Genomic DNA, 18,244 nt, shown 5'->3' with positions numbered 1-18,244 from the left:
TTCCTTCAACACCTCCAGGCTCGGTGACTCCACCACCTCCCTGGGCAGCTCACTGCAGTGCCTGACCGCTCTTTTGGAGCAGTAATATTTCCTAATTCCAGCCTGAATCTCCCCTGGTGCAGCTTGAAGCCATTCCCTCCAGTTCTATGACTGTTACACGAGAACAGGCCGACCCCCAGCCCCCTACAACCTCCCTTCACGTAGCGATAGAGAGCAGTGAGGTCTCCCCTGAGCCTCCTCCAGCCTGAACAACCCCAGCTCCTGCAGCCTCTCCTCATCAGCCCTGTGCTCCAGACCCCTCACAGCTTTGTCCCCCTTCTTTGAACCCGCTCCAGGGCCTCAATGTCTTTCTTGCATTGAGGGGCCAGATGGAGAGCTCAGGGCCTTTGACACAGGATTCCTCCAGGCACCTGAGGACACAGACAGCTGGGTCCAAAAAACAGTTTATGTATGATACGGCTGGGTAGCAAGCTTGCAGATGTCAGTGTTCTACATTTAGCTCAGCTGTGTTTTGGAGAGGTGTTTAATGCACGGCTGTGCTCTCAGAAGCAGTCACAGATGTGTCACAGAAGGCAGTAAACTCCAATGGTGTTTCATGCTGGAGTTTATTCCCCTTATTCACCTGTATCAAGCGGGATCAGAGCGGAATGCTAATATGAAGCTTTATCTCCACGTGCTTCACGCTGTAATGCAGGTAAAGCCCTCAACTGGCTGCTTGATGGCAGCAATGTGTCTGAGCTGTCCCCCACAAGCTGACAGCAGCAACAGCTTTGGACTCAATGTGGGCAATGGCTGAAGCACAGCCTTAAGAAGCTGTGCAAATCTGGCACAGAAAGTGCTTAGAAATGCTCACACAGCCAGGCTGCAGGGCAGGAGTGTGGTGGCATTGATGAGAGCTGCACTGTGCCACCCACAGCAGCACTGCTGGAATGAAAGCCCAGCACCAAAGCCCTGCAGCACGGGGCTGAGCTGAGCTGACCTCAGCCACATGGAGCAGCACCGTGGCTCTGGAAGGGTTCTGCTGATTGAGGAGGAACATCTGTCCACCTCCTCCTGTGGCAAGGACTGCTGGAATCCAGCTTTAGAGTTTGGCCCTCCGTTTCTTAGAGAAAAACCAATCACCTGCATTACAGTGTGAAACACATGGAGATAAAGCTTCACATTAGCATTCTGCTCTGACCCCACATGACACAGGTGAATAAGGGGAATAAACTCCAGAATGAAACACCGTCGGAGTTTACTGCCTTCCGCTCAGAGCATCACATCTGTGACTGCCTCTGACAGCACAGCCACGCATTAAACACCTCTCCAAAACACAGCGCAGTGCCTTCCTCTGAGAGCAGGTGGCAATAAACAACATGTGATAAATTACTCACGTCACTGAGCAGGTTGTGGAGAAGCTGCAGTACAGCAGACAGAGCATGCTGTAGTACAAACAGCGTCTGCCTGCACACACCCACACTCTCATGGGTCTGGCTGATAGCTGTTTTAAAAATGGCTTTTGAATGCATGTGAATAAACAGCTGACCAACTGGAGCAAGCTTTCTCTTTTGGCCTAATGCTGAGCTCTTGGAAGGTACAGGAGGGTTATACTGCTGTTGCTGCAGTGAATGGTTAAGGAGCAAGGCTGCTTGGCCCTTCACGGCCCAGAAATCTACAGCCATTTTTTTCCAGAGCTGTGAGGAAGACAACCTCTGACTCAGGTTTCTTTCCCTGGAGCCTCTAGCAGGCAGATAACCTCCTGTTCCTGTGGGAGGGAGGAAACAACTCCGCTTCCTGAAGCCAGTTTTACTTACTCTGATGGACCACAGCACAAAGTGAGACAGAAAGCCAGCGCAATAAGTAACATAATTCTGCAAAGTAAGGCAGAAAATTTTATTCCAGCCTGATGTTAGGAAAAACACCACGTGGGATACAGGATGTACACCTTCAACCCCCATAGAAGTTGTGCATGACTTCTGAGTCAGGTAATACCCAGTGCTGCTCATAAGCCAGGCTTATACCTTACCTGAGGTACATAAGGCTTCCCAGGGATTATGATCTTATCATGGATCACAGTTATCACTGTGCACTGTACAAATAACACACAAATGTGAATCATCCCATGAAAAAATGGTTCCTGCCTGAGGGGCATGAGATTCCCAGCTTTGCATTTAGCAAGAGCTGTGCACATCTCCTTTGCACTTCTCCTGTTGTTCACCATTGCTGTTCCAGCCCTGCAACACAGAAACACACCTCAAAGCTTCAAACTGCAGAAACAAACCAGAAAGAAGGCAGGAAGGATTTTAACCACATCTTTTGGGCCAAATGTGAACTTGCCAGCTCTGGAATTGATCTTGACTATATGGATACCTGTGGGACCATTGAGCCTTTGGGTGCTGGACAACAAACTTTGTAAAATTGCAGTTCGGTGAGTCCTGTGCTTAAGCAGAGAGCAAGGGGATGGGAGAAGACACAGAGCTAATTCCTCAAAGGCCATTTGTCAGTTATTTCCACTTTGCAAGAAAAGAAACCCCCCAGAAACCCCCATGACAGGACTGGGCATTGCAGTCCCTCTCTCATTGAATGACAAATATTTATCTTTGTCAGACTGAAGGCTACAAGGACTCCAACTAAACCAGCTAAATTTATAACAGTGTTTTTAAATAGCAAACTCAGACGTGTCATGTTCTCTCTACAACCTCAGTCCTGCTGCTTCCACATCCTCTCCACACGCCATGTGCATGGCATTTGTTTATAAACACTGCAAAGAAAACAGATTAAAGACTCTGGATGCAGTCAGGACTTCCCTGACATCACCAGCAACAATCCAGCTGGCTTAGGAAGCGCCCTCCTTAACACTAGCTGAGTGATCCCACCTACAAACGTTGGTAATGGCTCTGTTTCCCAAATACATTCTTATCAAATTATATCCTTTGCCCAGCCTCCAAACTGGAGGTAATGAATGCCACGTACCTGCCTCAAAGCGTGCTTGGCATTTCCAATCTAAAGACCTCAAATCACTGGGGAGATCAAATTTGGTATTCCTCTGGAGAAGGATACTGAGGGAGAAAGACAGCAGCAGATTTAGAGGGTGAAGAGCAGGATCTTCATCTCCAACCCTCTGCCTTTATACTGCTGAGCACTCTTCAGTTAATCCTCAAGTTTCATTCAGAAAGCCCTTAAAGAGCGACCTCTATAGCTCTGAGCATAATAGAGAAGGGCCAGAGGGGTCTCCCAACATCAACCTCTCTGTACAAGGGGCACTGGGAGCTGAGATACACAGATTCTGCCAGCTGACTGCCTCGGATGCTTGCCTACTAATGAGAAGCACACTGAAAGCACTGGGTCCCCATTTATCTTCAAGACATTTCCAAAGTCACACCCCAGTGAGTTCACAGCTGCGTTACGCAACCTTTAACATATTGCTAGAGCCACTTGGAAGCCTCTGTTATGGCTGAGACCGAGTTATTTTTCTTCCGGTAGCTCCTACAGCACCATGTTTTAGATAGGAATATAGAATCAATTGAGTTGGAAGGGACCCTTAAAGGCCATCTGATCCAACCCCCCTGCAATAGCAGGGATACCCACAGCTCCATCAGATGCTCAGAGCCCCATCCAGGCTGAACTCAGGTATCTGCAGAGACAGAACAACCACCACCTCTCTGGGCAACCTGCGCCAGCACTGTGCTACCCTTACCATAAAATAATGCTTTCCTTATATCCAGTCCATATCTCCCTTCTTTTAGTATGAAATCATTTCCCTTGTCCTGTCAAAACAGCCCCTATTAAAAAGTCTGCCCCCTTCTTTCTTACAGCCCCCTGTTAGTTACTGAAAGGTCGCTCTCAGGTCTCCTTGGACCTTTCTCTTCTCCATGTTGCAGAGTCACAGCTCACTCATCCTGTCCTCCAAGGGAGGTGTTCCATCCCTTGATGCATTTTTGTTAACCTCCTCTGGATGTGCTCCAACAGGTCAGTGTTTCTCCTTCACAAAAATCCCAGCTGAGGGAACTGCAGTTGCCCCTATGTCTATTTAGTGCCTGAGGTTCACAACCCTTGTGGGACCCAGCAGGATGGCCATTGCCATGCTTTGTATTCTGAGCCAGGTGGGACAATTCTGTGACCACATCTGCAGCTGCTAAGCTCAGAGCATCATGCAAGTGGGGTGGGCTGTGCAGTAGCAGTGGAAGGGAGGATACTGCAGTTCCCCAACCTGCTTCACGCTCTGAAATTTGGAACGTAATTAAGTGTATTTAATTCTGACTTTTATTAACTGCATGTAGAAACCAGAAAGAAATCCACCCCAAAACAAATAGATAGGAACAATAACATTAGTAACACATTGGTATTTTAGCTGCTGCAGAGCAGGGCTTATGCTAATTAAGGATATTTCAGCCACTTGTACTGCTCTGCCAGTGAGGGGATAGGGGTATGCAAGGAGCTGGGAGGGGGCAGAACTGGGACAGCTGGCCCACACTGGTTAAAGGGGTTTCCCATGCTACACAGCATTGCAATGAACAATAAAAACAGAGTGCTTGGCCAGAGCTGTTTGACACAGCACCAGGGGAAAGCACCAACCACCAGCCTACCTGCAGCAAGCTGACAGCAAGCCTAGGCAGGCAGGGGTTCTAACAAGCTCTGCACAGGTCCTGTTTTTCCACACAAGCAGCCACAGCACATACCTTGAGGAAAGCTCCTACCACAGCACACAGAATGGCCAGGGTTGGAAGGGACCTCAAGGATCACAAATCTCCAACCCTCTGCCACACGCGGGGCCACCAACCTTCACATTCAACTCCAGCCCAGGCTGCCCAGGGCCCCATCCAACCTGGCCTTGAACACCTCCAGGGATGGACAGGGCATCACAGCCTCTCTGGGCAGCTCTCTTTGTAAAGAAGCACCACACACCTTGAGGAAACGCGCCCACAAACCAAGAAGGCCGGGATTGCAGGCCCTACAGACCAAAGCGCCGCAGACGAAGCCCCACCACGCCCTCGCACCGCCGCGGCCGCTTTAAAAGAAGCGGGCTCCTCCCTCGTCCCTCCTTCTTTTCCGATTGGCTACCGCGACGCCGGAAGCGCTCAATCGCTTCCGGGCCTATGTGTACTTCCGCATTTCTTCGCCTTCTTTCCTGCTTAGCTCTGATTGGTTGCTGACGACGGTCTCCCGCCTCTCGAGCTAAGAATGAGTTCTCCTATTGGTTGCCGGCAGAGCGACGGAAACGGCGGGCACGGAAGGGCTGGGTAGGCGGGAGCGGCGTTTCCTAGCAGCGGGCGCCGCCATGGCGCCGCGGCGCGGCGGGCCGCTGGGCTACGCGCTGCTGTGCGGACAGGCGGTGCTGCTGCTGGGCAACCTGCTGTTGCTGCACGGCGCCTCGCGCGGCCTCCCGCACAACGGCAGCGAGCCGGAGCCGCCTGGACCAGAGCCGCCTGCCGCCACTTGGGCCTACAGCGACCCGCGGGCGCCTCTCGTCCTCTGCACGTACCTGTGAGCACCGGGCCGGGCCTCGCGCGGAAAGAGGGCCCCGCGGCGCGGCCTTCACCGCTTCCTCCTCCCCCGCAGCCCCGAGGAGTTCGTGGAGTGCGACGAGCCCGTGGACCACGGCGGGAACGCGACAGCGCAGCAGGAGCTGGGCCACGGCTGCGTAAAGGTGAGGGCCGGGCCGGGGGCGGCGGGGGCCGGCTGAGGGCTGAGCTCAGTGCAACCCCCCTCCGCTCCCCGCCCAGTTCGGCGGACAGGCACACGGCGATGTGGATCACACGCGAGTGCAGTGCCGGGCGCTGGACGGCATCGAGTGCGCCGAGCCGCGGAGTTTCCTGCGGGGCAGCCGGCCCTGCGTCAGGTAGGGGCTCTCTGGAGTGAGCCACAGCCGGAACTGGGCTCAGGGAGCCCCGGGGTGGCGGGCAGAGGTTGTCTGCCCACCCCTCCGACCCACTTCCGGCCACCCGTTGCAGGTACACCGGCCATTACTTCATCACTACTTTGCTCTACTCGTTTTTCCTGGGCTGCTTTGGTGTGGATCGCTTCTGCCTCGGCCACACGGGCACCGCTGTGGGGAAGCTGCTGACTCTGGGAGGTCTCGGGATCTGGTGGTTTGTGGATTTGATCCTCCTCATCACTGGGGGGCTGATGCCCAGCGATGGCAGCAATTGGTGCACTGTGTACTGAGCAGAACCAGAGTGGATCCCTGGAGCTCACTGGAGATGGACTCCTCCTCTTGCTTCAAAGCATCAGAACAAACTCCACTTGAGGACTTCTGCCTTGCACAAATATGGATTTACAAAGCTGTAACTTAATCTGCAGAACAGTTGTTCTTGTTAATTCCTCTGTACATACGTTGGACACAAAATTGGGTATATATTTTGCTCGTTTAAAACAATCTGAGCTTTTTTCTTCTCAAATGATAAGTTTGACAACTCAGACTTTGCAAACACAAGTGGTCAAATTAATAAAGTCTGGAAAGAGCTGACTCCACTTATTTTTGATGTTAGTACACTACAGACAGAGATGCAGGCCTCCAGCCTGTGGTTTTGTGTGGTGGTTTAACAGACATTTAAAGCTGAAACCTAACAGTGTTATAGAGGGGAAGTGACAAGCTCAAATTCTAATTGTTTGCTTATGCCCACACGCGTTTGCTACACGTTGAAGCTGAGTAAGATCTAGCAGAGAGACTGGAACCTTCTGAAGAATGTCACTTTCCTCTCTTTCAGGCTGGAAAAGCAACAGTACAGCAAAAATAGATTCGGGATGTAAAAGTAATACTGTCCATATACTGTGAGAGAAATGGGTTTGGGAAATAAAAGAACCTGAGGGCTTCAGGCATGGCACAGAGTTCTTGCAGTACTGGAACAAGCAGAGGCCTCAAGCAACTGCACACACACACAAAAGAGGAAGCTCTGCCAGCTGCAGTTTGAGAACTTCCCAAGTTGAATAAAAACGGGAAAGGGAAGCTACAGCAAGACACAGACAGCCAGAACCAGACACAAAAATCCATACATGCAAAAGCCCAATAAGATTTGACATAAAATACAGCAGATGTATACTTTCCATTCCCATGGAGTTCTGCAAACTGAGCATCCTCCACCTGCTTGCATTTAGCTGCCTTCTGCTGGTGTTACTTCTGTCCTGTGGAACTGCAAAAGGTTTCAGCCTGGCAGGGAATTAATTGCGCCCGTTCCAGTTTTGCTTTGTGGTTTGTTGCAACAACTCCTCCTCTCTGGGGAATGGGATTTATATCCCATTTAGGTCACAAGTAATCTGAGTTTGGCAGCTTTGAACGGGTCTCAGGGCTGTGGGGTGAGGTGGGGGGGGGGGAAGCCTTCATTATAAATCTACCACATTCTTCAGCCCAGTGGAACAACAGGGCTGGGGAGCCCGTGGTGGGAAAAAAAAAATTAATTTGTGAGCCAGAAAGAAAAAAATAATAATAATCCTGTGTGTAAAAGCCCATCATCATTAACATCTCCCTGTGTTCTCAGCCCGGCAGCTGCCAGCTCACAGCAGGAGCTCGCATTCCTTCCATCAGTGAGGCTGTCATTAACTGCAGTGAGGGGGACCCTGGGCATTGCTGATACCCTTCGTTGTGCCCTCAGCAAGGCAGAATTCATTGGAGCTTCCCTGGCTGCAGGGATTCGGCCCTTCTGATCTGAACTTCTTTGCTCTGCAGTTTCCCACATAAAATTCTCTCTCTGGGATTTCAGACATAATATGTGATAGTTACTCTTATTTTTTTTAATTGCTCTGAAATTAAAAGGGCTTCTGAGCGCTTGGAAAAAGAAAAACGCTCAGTTATTATCTTCACTTAATAACAGATACAGAAATTTACATTCATTAGCTGCCACAGAGTTGTATTGCACGAGAAGTCAGATGACACGAGCGTGGGGTCTGACTTTATCCTCACATAAAGTGAACTTCCCTGCTTTTAACTCCCGTTGCGAGCGAGGCTAATGGAAAACATTTCAAAGCAAATCTGGGTGGAGGAGTTCTCTCCTTGTAGGACGTCTGGCACTGTAAATGAAAGGACTGAATTGACTTCCTGGCTGCTGCCTTCCCGGTGCGCGGCCGCATGCAAAGAGCAGAGACGCCTACGGGGCAGCGGCTGCTGATTACAGCTCGGCTCTCACAGCCCCGACCGGGGAGCTGAGGAGCAGCGCTCACCCCCTGGATCCCGCTGACCCCGAGCGCAGCGCTCTGCGGTCCCACAGCCCCGGGGCGCCGTCTGGCACTTGGTCTGGCGCTTCACCGATAGCATCTGTCTGTACGCAGCCCACGTCCCGCCGAGCTCTTTGTACCTCCAAAATGAAACCCTGCACGCCTCCGAAGCGCGGGGGATCGGGGATGGAAGGAGGGGTTGCCCTCAGGGCTCCCTCTGCAGCGCTCTGAAAGCAAAGGCAGCAAACGGCTCATCGGGAGAAGGCATCAAGGTGCGTGCACCCGTTGTGTGCCAACAAACTGCCCCCCAAATGCCTTCACTTCCTTTCACCTCTTACCAAGCACAGCACCAACAGAGAGCCTGGAAAAGCACCTGGGGTTTCCTTCTTTATTTACAAAGAGGCAAAAGAGAGTTCCATCTGCAGCCAAAACCCATCTGCAGGCTGAGGGACCCCCGGCCCTAAGAGCACTTGGAGCACGGCTGGGAACCATTTGGGCATTTGCATATCAAAGAGCAAACTCTCCCATCACATCCCATACAAAACCCCCAGAGCCTGCACACATCTCCCACCAATGCTTCATTCTATCCCAGAGATGAGGAGTGTGGGAATGGGAGAAGAGAGAGCGTTGCGACAGCGCTGCAGCCACAGGTAGTTACCTTCCTGGATAATTAACCTTAATTGTGCAACTAGCTTCTGCTCCACCATCCCAGGCCTGAGGAAACTTTGCAATTGCTAAGCAACACGGCTTGGTGCTGTGTTTGAAGCCTTGCACAAAGGAACCATCATTTAATGGGTTCCCAAAATGAGGTCAGAGCGCCGACATCACCCAGTGCTGCGAGTGTGAGCAACAGCACAAAACCTCCAGGGAACAGAGCACCAAACCAGCAAGCAGAGGTCAGCCGAAGGCAAAAACAAAGGAAAAAGGCAAAAAGGAACAGCCTAACTGAGGTTTCTACAATTAAATAACAAATATTAACATTCTCCCAGTACCATTTGCATTGTTTTCCCACTCGTTTTCATCATTTCAGTGTTCTCCAGCACTCCTGCACGAAGCTGCCCTTGCCCCCTTGGTCTGGGGGATCCCATTCACCTTCCTTCACTGTATAAAGTGTATCTGCAGCTGCTTCTCCACGGGTCACAACAGACACAATGGGAAAGCAAAGTAATGCCATCTGACAACACCCTGCCACACTGGGGCTGATTTTGCAGAGCAGAGAATGCGTAATAACCAAAAGAAAAGAAAATAACTATACAAAGCAAAGGGACACCTTGCTAACTGCAGGGCACTCCAGCACTGCTGGGCTTGCAGCGCAGCCCCACACCTGCAGCCCTGATCCTTCAGCTGCAATGCAGGTTTGGGCAGCTCAGCTCCAGCACTGCGTGCAGCTCTGAGTGCACACAGCACCAAGCCCTGCTTGCAGCACACATGGCATCCTACAATGTGCTATTGGGCTAAAGGCATCAAACAATCACTCCAATGGGAAGAACTTGCATTTTCCATGTGCTATGTGTCACACCTCCCACAGGAGGATATTTGCTTATGGAAATGACCGGCTCACACTGCTAAGAAAGGTTCTTCTCATTTTCATTCTGAGTCAGCGCAGGGCGGTTGGACGAGTCTCCCGGGGTTCATCTACACTCTCAGCTTTTGTTGCTTTGTGCACAGACGGGTCTTTTTGGTGCCTAATAAACCCCAGAACAACCTGAGGATACCAAAGCCCCAGTCACTGATGTCCCACCAGTGAGCCGCACACCTCACTGGGATGTAACAATGGCCACAGATACAAAAGGAGGCAGTTAGATGCCACTGTGTGTGCTGGTATCCCATCAGTTGAGCAGCGCATGGAGCCGATCTCCAAGAAACATCATCCAACACTGCAGGCTGCAGCGCAGCTCCTGCTCCAGGCACAGCTGTGCTGGGGAAGACTGAGCGGCACAGAAGGGAGATGAACGTTCTTCCAAAGAGATGAAAGGCCGCCTCACCCTCCTCGTGCCTCCTGCACTGCCTTCCATATTTTGGTGCTGGGGGAGAAATGATGCCGCACAGCCACGCAGGGGGCACGCCGTGGGGCAGAGGCAATGTCAGACGTCAGAGGTCCGGATGCTGTCATCGTCCAGGTCAAAGAGGAACGACTTCTCCTTGTGGTGCTGCGGTTCCGAGCGATGCCGCAGGCGCTGACCTGGCACAGGAGCTCCATCGCGCTCCGTCAGCGCCGGCACAAACACTGCATCCCGGCTGGGCACTTCAGGCTGCCTCCTGTCCTGTGGCACTGGCGTCCAGGGCTGCCAGGCAGTGGCTGGGGCCTTGCAAGGTGTTCTCCTCTCCTGTGGATGTGACGGCACCGAGCTGCTCCCGGGTTTGATCATGGAGCAAGAGCGCATGAAGGAGATCTCCTGCACGGAGCCAATGTTGGTTGGTTTCTCTGTGCTTCCGGAGCCACATGCAGAGCTCTGGGATCACAGCCCTGCACGTGCTTTGCAGCTTGTAAGTCAGCAGAATCATTGCTAGATGCCAAATAGGATACAGATGGGTTCACCTACCCTGGGGCGGGTCTTCAGGGCCTGCACTGCCCCTGCGATGGCCCGGATCCAGCTGTGCATGTCCTCAGGGCTGTCTGCCTGTGGGATAGGAGGAGCGAAGCCCAGAGCTCACCCTGCCCCAGTGCAGGAGCTCCACTGGGAACGGCTCCAGCCCTGTGCCCACCACCACCCCCCTCCGTACCTGGATGTAGAAGGTCCTGGAACTTGTGATGATCTCAAAAAGGTTGTCCCGCATCAGGAGGTCACTGAAACAGTGAGAAAGGGGCACTGGTGATGCCACACTGGGTAGCAAAAGTCCATGTACATTCCTTCAACTGGAGAATACGGGGACACATTCAGGGTGAGGGTCCCATCAGATGAATCTACGTTAATATATTCTATTTGTAACAAGCTAACGAGGTTTGTTCTCTGAGTTCATTTCTCACTGCAACTCTTCCAGGTCGATCTTATCAGCATCCACCGAACAAATGGTTCCCAAGATTCTATGCAGCCACCTGTGATGGCACAGGGAATACGCCTGTGCGTGGCTCCCAGCTGCCTCAGGAACACCTCTGTGCTGCTGTCACACAGTGCTACGCATTGAGCAGCACTTTGTGCTCCTCCATTGGGAGATAAGCGCCGTGTGAGCACACCCAGCACACAGATGGCTATCAGCGGGGCGGAGAGCAGCTGCAATATCCTGCGTCCCAGCACCCTCGCCTGCACCTGGGGACTGATGGAACACGGGTTTCTTCAAAGCAAAACACAACTGAGGTGTCTGCAGGGTGTCTGGAGAAAGCAAGAAGCGACATCTGGGACATGGGGAGAACTGGAGAAGCTGGGAGCCATGCAGCCCCCATGGAGCAGCCAGTGTGTTCCCATAGGGGAAATTCAACATTTGAAGGGGATTTGGGGTGGGGGTGGCAGCCAAACCCCCACTCTCCTCCTCCACGGAAGCCTTACCCGGATTTGACCAGGCACTCGTGGGTCTTGCAGATGTCCTTCAGCAGGATGGAACGCAGCGGCTCCTTGTCCTGTGGGATGAGAGGGGCTGTGCTGGGGATCACCGCTCCATTGGGACACAGAGGTCCCAGTGCTCAGCTCCAGCATGGCCAGCTGCAGGCGGGGCAGGAGCTGCTCACCTGCTCACATTTGTAGTAACTGATGGAAAACTCATCGAGGACAAAGTAGCGGCGCTTCCAGCTCTTCCTCTGGAAAACAGAGGGGACCGCTCGGCGTTGGGCTCCACACTCCCCACACCAGGGATGCCCTGGAGGCACCCGGAGCATCCCCAGCCTGAGGGAGCAGCCTGCACCTGTCCAGCACTCACCACATTGCCCTGCTTCACGCAGAAGCCGCTCTTGATGGCCGGTGGCCCGGCGGGCGGCTTGCTGGCAGAGGCAGGGATGTAACTCTGCGAGCGGCGCAGCAGTGGGTGTGCAGTCGGGTCACTGCCCTCTGCTCCATCCCCACCATTCTGCAAATGGGAGCACACAGTTACTGGGAGGAGAGCAAGCCAGAGCGTGTCCTGGGCACAGCAAAAAGACTCATTGACCTTCCAGTCCCACTGCACGTTCTTATGGCCGAGCTGCTATTCACCTGCTGGAAACTGAATGCCTGTAGCCCAGGTAGGAGCACCACGGCATCCCCACCCAGCACAGATTGTAGCTGAGCTCAAACATCCGTGCTCAGCTCCCTCCAGCCCCTTCCTCCTGTTCTCAGTCTGAGGTTTGCACATTGCCATAGCAGCCACTGCTGGCTCACACCCGCACCACCCTTATATGGCACCATGTGGTTAAACCAGCAACCGCCCTGTGCTCACGCTGCTCCTTCCAGCACCTTCAAGATGGTGCTTTGGTTTTCCCAGGCCAGGGACCAGCAGCAGTTCAGCCACTTCAAGCTGCAGCAGGCAGCACGGAGCCCTTGTTGGATCTGTGCAAACCCCCATTGAGCAGCTCCTCGTGCTCCAAACCACTTCCCTGTACACCAAACCACCTCCTTCTGCACCTTGGGCACATCTGCAGCGCCGCCCCAGGAGCTGAGTGGGTGATGCTGCTGTGTGCTGAGGGTGGTGGGAGCGGGGCTCCCCAATGCAGTCCCTGAACTGCACAGGGCCAGCTCCAAGACATGGTGAGCGTGCCCAGGAAATGGCAGTGGGAGCAGCAGCCATCTGCCCCTGGGCTAGGCAGCGTGCACAGAAAATAGCCCAGCAGCTGATGCACTGCCTCTAAAAACAACTCCTCTGCAAAAAAATAAAAAAATGCCAGGAAAGGGCTGAGGATGGGGCTCAAGGGCAGGATCCATCCCCACATCTCGGTGAGAAGATTGGCTGCCAGTCCCCGACACCAGCAGTTGAGGTCTGGAAGGCGGCAGTGCCACGGGATGGGCAGGGAGCAGAGAGTGCCCTCCTCCTCACACCCCCACGTCTCATCACTCCTCAGCGTGAGACACAGCAGAGATGCTCGAGGTGCTGAGAGCAGCTATTTATACACTCTGAGTGGGAAGGCATTGCAGGCACAGCGCTGCTTTCCAGAACCAAAAGTGCAAAGCAGCCTCCAGCAGCACGGCCAGGAACAGCCTCCCCCAAAGCCTCGTGCTGTGCCAGGGCAGGCACACACCAAGCAATCCTGGGCTGCTTCTCTTCTTCCTACACCTTCCCAGCCAGAAACGCTCTGGACACATCACCACAACTCCATCCCTGGGGACACCACCACGGGACACCAGTGCAGCAGTGCCCACAGCTCACCTGGCTGATGGAGATGGGGGTGTGCACCACCACCCCACCGATGATTTCAGTCTTGTAGGCCACCGGGGGCTTCCTGTCCTGTGCCTGCAGCGCTGCAGGAGGCTTCGTGACCTCAGTGGTGGGAGGTGCAGCAGCACCACCCTTTGGGACCTGCAAGGGGAGGAAAGGGAGTGATCCGTGGGCACCTCCACATCGGTGTTCCCAGCCAAAACGCAGCCGTGGCCCTTTAAAAAACATCAATGGGGCCAACAGCCCAATTAGGGAGGGTGCGGCCCCCCACCCCAGCACTTCACAGGAGGCACAGACGTGAAGAGGTGGTGAATAATTCAGCATCACCCCACAGGAGTCTGCATCGCCTCTGCAGCCCCGGTGCGTTTGTGGGACAATCGCTCCTTTAATTGTCCCCGCTCTACTTCCAGCCAAGGGTTAATGATGTGCGCTCATCTGCCTAATGAGGCCGGGCTTCAGCACGTCTGCGGGGACGTAGGAGATGGGTGGGTGCTTCTGCACACCCAGTGCCACGCACTGAGCACCAGCAATGTCCAGCTGCACCTGCACTGCAAGCAGCCCCCTGCCCAGCGCCTGCCTGCCCCCAGCCCCTGCTCAGCTCAGCACAGCGGTGCTGGGGAGCTGCAGGAAGCAGTTTCACAACGCACGCATGGAGACATTGCATGCAGGCAGCAGGCAGTGGGCAGCAGCTGCAGCTCCTGTCAGCCTCCATCGCACGGCACAGTGCAACGGTGCAGCAGGAATGAACTCCTTGTGCTGAACAGAGCAGAGCAGCACCCAGCTGCCTCTGTCACCATCACAGCAACCATCATGAGCCGCGTGCTCTGCACCGCATGCGTGCACAGTGGAGAAACACAGGAACCGAGTGGTGCACACAGAGCAGAAGTCTCTGACAGAAGAGGAAGCTGAGCCTGGCACCGGGAGCAGCACCCAAACTGCCAGCCCTGCTCCTGTCCCCAGCACAAGCCTGCATTGGGCTGGAAAGACAAAGGGGGTGCCCCGGGTACGCAGCACCCAAATGCTCCCAGCACGCAGATGGAGAGCTGCACACAGAGCACAGATGGTGCTTTGTGCTTCACATCCATCCCTCATCGCCCGCAGCGCCGGGCTGCAGACACCAGCGGCTGCTGGGTCAGCGCCCATCACTTCACGGCTGCATGAACAGTGCAGAAAATGAAAGGAGGCTGTGGGCAAAGCTCTGAAATCTGGGTACAGCCTGCCCTGCACGGCCCTCCAACAGCACAATGCACAGCGTTTCAGGAAGGATGGGAACTCAGCACAGCACAGAAGCACGAGAAAGGAGCCCTGTGACCCACCGTGATCTTGCTGGCACGGTTGAGAGCCTCCACCCAGTCCTGCAGGTCCTTCTGGTCGCTGGCTTGCAGGAAATAGCGCTGGGACAGAGCGTTGATCACTGCCAGGGAAAGGGTTGACAGTCAGGAATCCCCTCTGTGCATAGTGGGGCACCCCAACCACAGCTCCTGCATCCCCTCACTCACCAAAGCAGAACGGAGTTTTGGGTTTCTGTTTTGGGGTGGCGATGCTGACCTGCAGAGCAAATTAAAGGGAAAGGATCAGCACCAACGCTGTCGACACGCTGGGAAGCTTTCAAAGCCCTGAACGTTCAGGTTTCTACTGGACTAACGCAGTCACTCTTGTCAGCAATTAAAGAAATTGGAGGCAAATAACAGTGGTTTCTCCCTGAAAGTGGAGGAATCATTTATATAAGAATCACATCCCGCAGGGCTCCAAGCACAGCGCTCACGGGGTATTATTCTGACAGACTTCCTCCTTCCCAGCCAGTCCGTAATGCTTCACGTATGTTTTCTCCAGCAAAGCCCCATTTTTTGGCACACGCAGAGTTGGGACTCAGAGCCCCCCGGCACAACGCAGCCCCGCAGTTTGTGACCAAACGTTGTCTTACAGCAATTTCCACTCAGACTACGACGTCTATAATTTACCAACGCGGCTCCTTCCGACGTGGGGAAAGGCTCAGCCCCACAGCATTGCTTCATCTGTGCTTAATTTATAAATCATAACTCAGCAGAATGGAGGAATCTGCTCCGTTCCCTCCAGGCTCTGCTGCCCCAGCTCACAGCACGCTCACACCATGCAGATCCAGCTGGTCGTTGCTTGATGCACCTTTTCTGCCCTTCCCTGGGAGAATGGATGCCTGGGGAGGGCAGCAGGTCAGGATAGCATGGCACAGAGCAACTGTCCTCTCTCCAGGCCTTACCTTGGAGATGTAGGTGAGCTGCAAAGAGCCGACGGCGCCCGCTCCCATCGCCAGGTTCTGCAAAGCACACAACAGAAGGGAGGTGAGAGCAGAAGGCAAAGGAGACCCAGGGTCAGCATCGCTGGGTCAGGTGCTGCTGTGGGGCTCAGGGTGCAGCCAAACTCATGCAAATGGGAACTCTGCTTTATTTGCTTTGGATGCAACTGCAAAGGGATGCAGAGTTCAGGATTGTTGGTGACCGGGCTGCTAATAGGCACAATCCCACTGTGCTGCTGCTTCCTTGGAAAGCCCAGTGGAGGAACCAGGGCTACTTGGAGTGGATGAATTGCTTCCAGATGTGGCCGTGCTCAGCACCACTACGTGGCTTTGCCCCAAGCAGGCAAAGCCTAACGCGTCCCCACAGACCTCACCAGGCTTCGAATGGGGCTGCAGCAGTGGAAAATTCAACCCCAAGCTTGGAAAGCAATAGACAGGGGAAAAACCCTACCCACGTGCTTCATGCAAAAAGCATTCCCACCCATTAAACCACAGTGGAATGGGCACAAAAGTGACACCGTGCTGTCCCCAGGACCTGGCTGTCCCACAGCACAGGGAACAGCTCAGCCTCAGGGGGACCTGGGTGGGATCAACCCTGAGCCCTACCTGCGGGTTGTCCATGTACCACAGCAGGCAGTTGGCCTGCGTGTCCAGGATGAAGTAACGCCGCAGGAATTTGCCACAGGTCTCATTTTCCTCAATGTCCAGGAACCCACAGATACGGTTCTGTCGGTCCAAGTACGGCATGCCGGGCTCCTTCTGGCATCACCCTGCAAGGAAGGATCGGTGGCAACGGTGAGCGCCGTGCTGCTGAATGCAGCCCCAACTTCTGCTGCCTCTCCCAGGTCTCCACAGCACGCGGCTCAAAGCCGTGAGAGCAGAATGAAACTGCTCCCTCTGCACATTCGTGCTGTGGGGAAGCTGCCAGGCGAACACAGAAGTCATCCAGCATGCTTCTGCGATGAGAAAGGAGCGCAGGGTGACTGCATCACCAAAGTAAAGCTTCCAGCCCATCTGCATCGCTCCAAGAACTCCGGCACTGCAGCCAGAAGGGATGGACCGTGCTGAGTGACAGCCCCACGGCCCAGCGCTGCCCCATAGGACAACAGAGCAGCTGCAAAGGGCTGGAATTAGCAGTGCGAGGCCCCTGGGGATCGCTGACCAAAAGCAGCACTGCGTGCTACGCAGAGCCTGAGCACACTCCCAGGAAATGCCCAACAATGTGCAGCTCCAGCAGGAAGCGCGAGCCGTGCGATGCAGAGTCAGCAGGGACAGCTATGGGCAGAGCCCCGCGGTGCTGTGAGCACCAACATCCCCAAGGAGCAGAGCAGAGCTCCAGTGCCAGGCAGGAGATGTGGGCAGCACTCAGTCCAGCAGAGCCCCGTGGTTGAGAGACGGAGGTAGAAGTCGTGGTGATGGATGATGCAGGCTGGGGTTGGCGCGGTCCGGACAGCAGAAAGGAAGGTGACTCGTGCAGGTGCCAGAAGGAACCCACACAAACAAAATATCTCATGCAGAAAAGGAGGAAATGCTATTTTTGAGCCCAATAGCTGCAGTGGAGTGGCAAGCGTTGTGCAAGAGCTGCGGTGCAGCTGTGGAGGCAGAGGTGGGAGTAAAGGTGACAACCTGTCCCCAGACCTCAGAGCCCCACGTCAGCGCACAGGAGATGGGTATCACAGCTCTGATGGGGGAAACGGTGCTGCTTCAGTGGGGAGGGCTGCTTCAAAACAGCACATCTGCCCCGACACAAAGGACGTGTGGGTGCTTCACATTTCACTGCCTCTTTTTTTTGTGTGTGTGTGTGTGGGTTTATTTTTGTGGGGTCAGGGAGTGCACATGAAACAGATTCCCAAGCGACTTCAGCGGCACCCAAACAAGCAGACAGAGCTTCCTGAATCACCTCCTGCAGCGAGCAAAAACCCGTTTCCTACAAAATTGGAAGGGACTGGGCCACGGCACAGCACTCCTGTGGCTTTTGGGGTCGGTTTGGGGATTATTACCCAGTTCCTCCCCCTCCTTCCCCCAGGACACACACTGCAGCTCCTCACCTCTCCCTTTTGCCATCCCGCATTAACAGAGCATGCAAACAGCTCAGCTCTTCCACGAGCTGACCTCGGGTTGCACCTGGATATGCAAAACCCATCGAGGAGAGGAGATAACGATCTCTCCAAACTGCCTTCGGGACAGCGCTGGATTCCCTCTTTGAGGGCAGGAGCCGTCCCCACCCTTCCCCACCCTCTTTGGGAGCCCCGTTGCTCCCAGCTCTCAGCACTCCAACATCACCGCCTGCTCACAGCCACCCCAATTTCACTTTTACATAGGAAAATGATGAAAGCAGCAGCTCCGGCTCTGTCAGCCTGCGGGCATTTGGTCCTGCCGTTCAGGAAGAGGTTCATTTTGCACTAAACGTTTACTATTTACACAGCACTCTGTAAATCCAGAGCCGTAAATATTTGCACACGTTTGCTATAGGAAGGCCACAAGACTAAATCTGGAAGGTGGAGAATAAGTGGGACTGAACACATGAAGGACCACACAGAAAATCAGCATCTCTGGGGATGTGCA

The 18,244-nt window shown here is 54.1% G+C and overlaps 2 protein-coding genes and 1 long non-coding RNA gene across 3 annotated transcripts in view; 1 reads left to right on the top strand and 2 right to left on the bottom strand.

Moving 5' to 3' along the window:
• Positions 1–1,860: 1,860 nt before the first annotated feature.
• On the bottom strand, positions 1,861–3,440 carry LOC122169213. The gene is made up of 2 exons (XR_006171532.1): positions 2,956–3,440; positions 1,861–2,216 (listed from the first exon to the last, which is right to left on the bottom strand). It is a non-coding gene; the product is annotated as an uncharacterized LOC122169213 (long non-coding RNA).
• A 1,820-nt stretch (positions 3,441–5,260) lies between these two features.
• On the top strand, positions 5,261–6,448 carry TM2D2 (TM2 domain containing 2). Its single transcript, XM_042835176.1, has 4 exons — positions 5,261–5,466; positions 5,542–5,629; positions 5,706–5,821; positions 5,934–6,448. The coding sequence occupies exons 1-4, from the start codon at positions 5,261–5,263 to the stop codon at positions 6,145–6,147; spliced, it is 624 nt and encodes a 207-aa protein (XP_042691110.1). The 3' UTR covers positions 6,148–6,448.
• Positions 6,449–8,504: 2,056 nt separating this feature from the next.
• The window catches only part of PLEKHA2 (pleckstrin homology domain containing A2), a 10,730-nt gene continuing 990 nt past the window's right edge, over positions 8,505–18,244 (bottom strand). The window contains exons 2-12 of the mRNA XM_042835175.1: positions 16,286–16,449; positions 15,644–15,700; positions 14,907–14,955; positions 14,724–14,821; positions 13,399–13,548; positions 11,983–12,129; positions 11,795–11,863; positions 11,616–11,686; positions 10,855–10,918; positions 10,674–10,751; positions 8,505–10,526 (exon numbers count right to left, since the gene is read on the bottom strand). Coding sequence (XP_042691109.1) covers positions 10,215–10,526; positions 10,674–10,751; positions 10,855–10,918; positions 11,616–11,686; positions 11,795–11,863; positions 11,983–12,129; positions 13,399–13,548; positions 14,724–14,821; positions 14,907–14,955; positions 15,644–15,700; positions 16,286–16,426 — 1,236 coding nt within the window. The 5' untranslated portion in view covers positions 16,427–16,449 and the 3' untranslated portion in view covers positions 8,505–10,214. The remainder of the gene's footprint in view (positions 10,527–10,673; positions 10,752–10,854; positions 10,919–11,615; positions 11,687–11,794; positions 11,864–11,982; positions 12,130–13,398; positions 13,549–14,723; positions 14,822–14,906; positions 14,956–15,643; positions 15,701–16,285; positions 16,450–18,244) is intronic.

The sequence above is a fragment of the Centrocercus urophasianus genome, unplaced genomic scaffold (genome assembly GCF_019232065.1).
Source record: "Centrocercus urophasianus isolate 14NV4802_14NV808 unplaced genomic scaffold, USGS_Curo_1.0 seq_50, whole genome shotgun sequence".
In the NCBI taxonomy this organism is placed as follows: Eukaryota; Metazoa; Chordata; class Aves; order Galliformes; family Phasianidae; genus Centrocercus; species Centrocercus urophasianus.
This window is presented reverse-complemented; position numbering and strand designations above follow the sequence as displayed.